The 4,791-nt window shown below is 36.0% G+C and overlaps 1 protein-coding gene across 1 annotated transcript; it reads right to left on the reverse strand.

The window, feature by feature from the left end:
- Positions 1-1,356: 1,356 nt before the first annotated feature.
- On the reverse strand, positions 1,357-4,524 carry LOC142490958 (uncharacterized). Its single transcript, XM_075593330.1, has 3 exons — positions 4,223-4,524; positions 2,756-2,833; positions 1,357-2,392 (listed from the first exon to the last, which is right to left on the reverse strand). The coding sequence occupies exons 1-3, from the start codon at positions 4,497-4,499 to the stop codon at positions 1,368-1,370; spliced, it is 1,380 nt and encodes a 459-aa protein (XP_075449445.1). The 5' UTR covers positions 4,500-4,524; the 3' UTR covers positions 1,357-1,367.
- Positions 4,525-4,791: the final 267 nt, after the last annotated feature.

The following is a 4,791-nucleotide window of genomic DNA, read 5'->3' on the forward strand; positions in this document are numbered from 1 at the left end:
AAACATTTCTCCTTCTTTTATCTCGTTTGTGAAAAACATCCCTAGACTGTGAATGCGTTCACATAGTGTTTTTTTGAAAACTAACAAAGAACAGTGTGTGAAAATATTTCTTAGCCAGGCATATCAGTAAAAACACACCTGCAAAAAGAAATGTTTTTTCCCCGCTTACATTTCTGTGTGTATGTGAAAGTCTGGTTAACTCCCTGTCTGCATGAGTTTAAATACGTGTGTATATATATATATATATATATATATATATATATATATATATAAATATATCTCTTATAAAAATATATATATATTTATATATAATATTTTTTTTTTTTTTATATTGCAGGAGTACACACAACATTGATGGCATTAAGTATACCTTGTATGAAACCTATTTAAATGGTGAGAAACATGATTGAATTAAGTAATAAACATTTGTTTAAGCACAATACTGTTAGAGTCTCATACTTAGGATATTTCTCAAACATTAGGCCTGTATTATTAAAATAGTGTGCTTTCACAAGGAAGCATGAAGTGTATTAGTTTGTGTATACCAGTTTATATAGTACTATATATATATATATATATATATATATATATATATATATATATATATATATATATATATATATATATATATACACACACATATATACATATATATATATATATATATATATATATATACACACACATATATACATATATATATATATATATATATATACACATATATACATATATATATACACATATATACATATATATATACACATATATACATATATATATACACATATATACATATATATATACACATATATACATATATATATATATATATATACACACACTCACACTCACACTCACTCAGTGTGTGTGTGTGTGTGTGTGTGTATATATATTATTATACATTCTGAGATGTTATAGAAACGAACACACAACTGATTAAAGGACAAAATTACAATGGCCAAGCAAGGCAAAGGTAAGTAATAATTTACACATAATCCTGCTGTACACGTACAAGAAAGATGTTTGCACTTACTTAGGTGTTTTAATAATTGCATGTGACTAATATGCATATGCAATTCTTACATCAATTAACACACCCAAATGCAATGTTTTGCTGCAAAGTCAATGGCAGCTTCTCTAAACTTAGCAACTGGCTCCTGGTGGACCATTACTGAACAGACGATTACAACATAAATATTTATAACACAATTAATTATGAGTGTTAACATTTCCAAAACTTCACGTGTACAAGAACATAGTTGAAAGTTTGGAAACAACACAGTCTTCAGCATACATACAATAGTAATTAGATAATGTGAAGTCAACAAAACAAGGCCAAACACATATTTTGTGAATTATAACATTTATTTTTTTTGTTCCTTTTGCGAGCGAGTAACAGGCCTGCTTGTTGTCTCTTGAATTTTCCTTTTTCTTTTGCCACCAACTTTAGGCACAACAGAGCCACTTTGAGTGGCCTCTGGCACTTCACGGGCAGGGCTTGTGGCCAGTGACTGTTCACCTACGGGGCTTGTGGCCAGTGACTCACCTACAGGGCTTGTGGCCAGTGACTCACCTACAGGCCTTTTGGGCAGTGATTCACCTACAGGGCTTTTGGGCAGCGATTCACCTACAGGGCTTTTGGGCAGCGATTCACCTACAGGGCTTTTGGGCAGCGACTCACCTACAGGGCTTTTGGGCAGCGATTCACCTACAGGGCTTTTGGGTAGTGACTGTTCACGGACAGGGCTTGTGCCCAGTGACACATGTGAGCAAGTTGGTAGACACTGCACAAGTGATGGTTGGTCTGTTTCATGTGTGTCTTGTTTTGTTTTTGTCGCCTCCTTTGTAGGTGTCTGCTGCTGAATTTGTACAGATGGCAGCGGTAGGATGTCATCAGGAACCTGCACAGCAATGTCTGCTACTTGACCGGTAACATTTGGGCCTGGTGAATGAATATCAGATGAATGTGGTGAAAACTGACCTGCATGAACAGATCCTGGCTGGGAGGTGTTGAATTGTGGTACATTAGTCATTCTCCAGTAATTAGCTTGTGTTTGCTGAACAACTAATGCTTCGAATGAGGTGTTGATTTTTTGCAACTGTTTAGGCACTTCAATGAAGACTCTGTGGAGATGTGCCAATTGTGATACTGTTTCTTCCTGCAGTCCAATCATCCTTTCCAGCACTGTCATCATGTCTGAATGGCGACGATTTTCTGCGTCCACTATTTTTCCCTCTGAAGCTACAATTGCATCGTATGTGGAAGTTGATGGACGATTTGGCGGTACAACAGTTTCTATTGGCACCTCTTCATGGTCACATGATTGTATTTCAGTCTCTTCTGTGGCGTCATCCTCATCATACTCATCATCCTCATCACCATGATGTTCTAAAAAGAAATGTACACATTATTAAATGGCATGTTAATGTATGCTGTGTTACTATGTAATTGTACTATGTCCTAAGTAACACCTAACATGTTAGCATACGTTTTATAACCTCATTAAAAACTACCTTGACTTACGAATAATGTTTGGACTCAGTATGAAATATGAATGAATGAAAAGTTGCTCTAAACTCAGAAGTCCTACATGATAATTAACATCACTAACACAATACATGTTGCCTTACACTTAATTTTCACTGACACTAAGTAATCCTATTTAAAGAAGATGTGCAAAACAAATAATGCACATGACAACATAACATATAGAAGAGCACATATTATATGGCCAGCAAATGATACACTCACCTTCTAGTAGTGTTGAGCTGGCTGACCCAGGTGAAGACACTTGTTCCATCTCAGGTGACACATGTCCTCCAGGGGCAACTATATATAACAATAACATAAGTTTTACATTTACATGTGTAAATATTGAACAAACACTTATTGTATGTTCTGTATTTATGATTAACTAACAACATCAGTTCCTTAACCGAAAATGTGTGTGAAAGTGAACATAAATAGTTGTAATAACACTGTACATGCCTGTGTACTTAGAATTTTTGAGTTCCCTAACATACAACATACTATGTTTCTGCAGTAATGCGTGAGGATAAATAGATTAAATGAGTACATAAAAATCATATGTTGTGTAGTGATATCAGTATCATAATGTACATAACTATCATGAGATGACCATTCACAATGGTTATCATGAAGGTGGTCATATTGCAAAAAGTGTTGTTTTTGGTAGAGGATATGTGTGGTACATTAATCGAAGATGTGGCACACCTGAATGTGGCTGTGACTCAACAAGACAACACATGCAGTGTGTGATAATGTGTCTTTCATAGTAGTTCAACTATAGATATGAGTGAACTAATGTGTGACGTACGCTTTGATAAGTAATGAGTTGTTGGGGCATTTAGTAGCTAGAGTTAAGCTTTCAAATGAGTGTGATTAACTTCAGTTGTGCTATTCAGGTTGTAAGAAAGGTATTCCCTTCCCCAAAAAGCCTAATCAGCCACACCTTTCAATGACTTGAAACAGGTGCAAATGGTGTGAACTAAGTTGACCGTGAAATGAGGCTGTAATTAGTGTGTGTGCTGAACCCCACCCCCTCTGTTGAAGTGTATGCTGTGATGAGATATTAATTGCAGCTGCTTTAACACAATGGTAGATGAGCTAAGTAGTCATCTGCAGTGTTTAAGTTATGAAAACAATGACATAACATATGCTACGTGTGCCTCATTATGCTGTCTGTATATGACATAAAGCAAAAATGGACCTTTTCATAAGCAACTATAGATGTGTTAGTGCCAGTGATGTTTGTAGGCCGTTACATGCAATTTCTTTGATGCATGCTTAAAATAGGCAGTAATGTCATGTTTGTCGGAGTAAAATCAATAAAATACACAATAACATGATACATATTTCTGTTCTGTACCTGTAGCTACTAATAATTTCTCATGAACATGTGTTACACGTGTACTACCCTGTTGTTCCCCATCTTCGCCCACCATCAATTGCTTCCACTGCAGCTATGCATTTTGGGAATTCACATGTAAATGAGCACGCAATGGCACGTGCTATATTAGTTACTGCTTTTAGTAGGACTACTACATATATGTCTATTTTGAGATATATATATACAGAATCAGACATATACATATATAGATGCAGGTATGCTTATATTGTGAAGACAGTATAAAAAGCAGTGTAACTATGCAAAATAACTGTAAGCAACGACACGCCTAGTACAGTAATATTTATCACCTGCTGGAAATTGTGACGGATAAATTCCAATGTCACGGTCACCAGCCAAGCCTTCCACGACGACGGTAAGTAATTTTGGCCGAAGCAGCTCCTCCAATGGAGTCAATATGAGACGTTGTGGTGTGGGCCCACCTCCAGTGCCAGTAGCATGCACGCGTTGGTGTTGTATTTTCTTTTTCAATTTGGACCTAATATCATCAAATCTTTTCCGACAATGATACTTGTCCCTGACACTATTCCCACAGGCATTGACACCAATGACTATTGTGTCCCACATTTCTTTTTTGCTTGCTGCACTTGTCCGCCCTTGAAAAACATATAAAAGATATGAGGTAAATGAATAATAATATAAGCACCAGTTTCCTACACTGCTAGCTGTTCCAAGTGATAGCAAACATGCTGTTTTATGTGTAATATGTGCAGCACATGAGCATTCACTACTAAACCTATACATGTAAGCAAGCTTGCATTCATATTGTATGCAGTTCTGGCAAATTGACCGCCTGTGTTTATTTGTCCTTGTAAGGCATGATAAAAAGCTGTGTTTCCACACTAATGAACATAGAAAG

The sequence above is a fragment of the Ascaphus truei genome, chromosome 3 (assembly GCF_040206685.1).
Source record: "Ascaphus truei isolate aAscTru1 chromosome 3, aAscTru1.hap1, whole genome shotgun sequence".
NCBI lineage: Eukaryota > Metazoa > Chordata > Amphibia > Anura > Ascaphidae > Ascaphus > Ascaphus truei.

Coding starts and splice junctions, on each gene's coding strand:
- LOC142490958 (XM_075593330.1), bottom strand. CDS start 4,499: ATGTGGGACACAATAGTCATTGGTGTCAATGCCTGTGGGAATAGTGTC. Junction 2,834..4,222: donor TCCGTCACAATTTCCAGCAG/GTGATAAATATT, acceptor TGTTATATATAG/TTGCCCCTGGAGGACATGTG. Junction 2,393..2,755: donor CAGCTCAACACTACTAGAAG/GTGAGTGTATCA, acceptor ATTTCTTTTTAG/AACATCATGGTGATGAGGAT.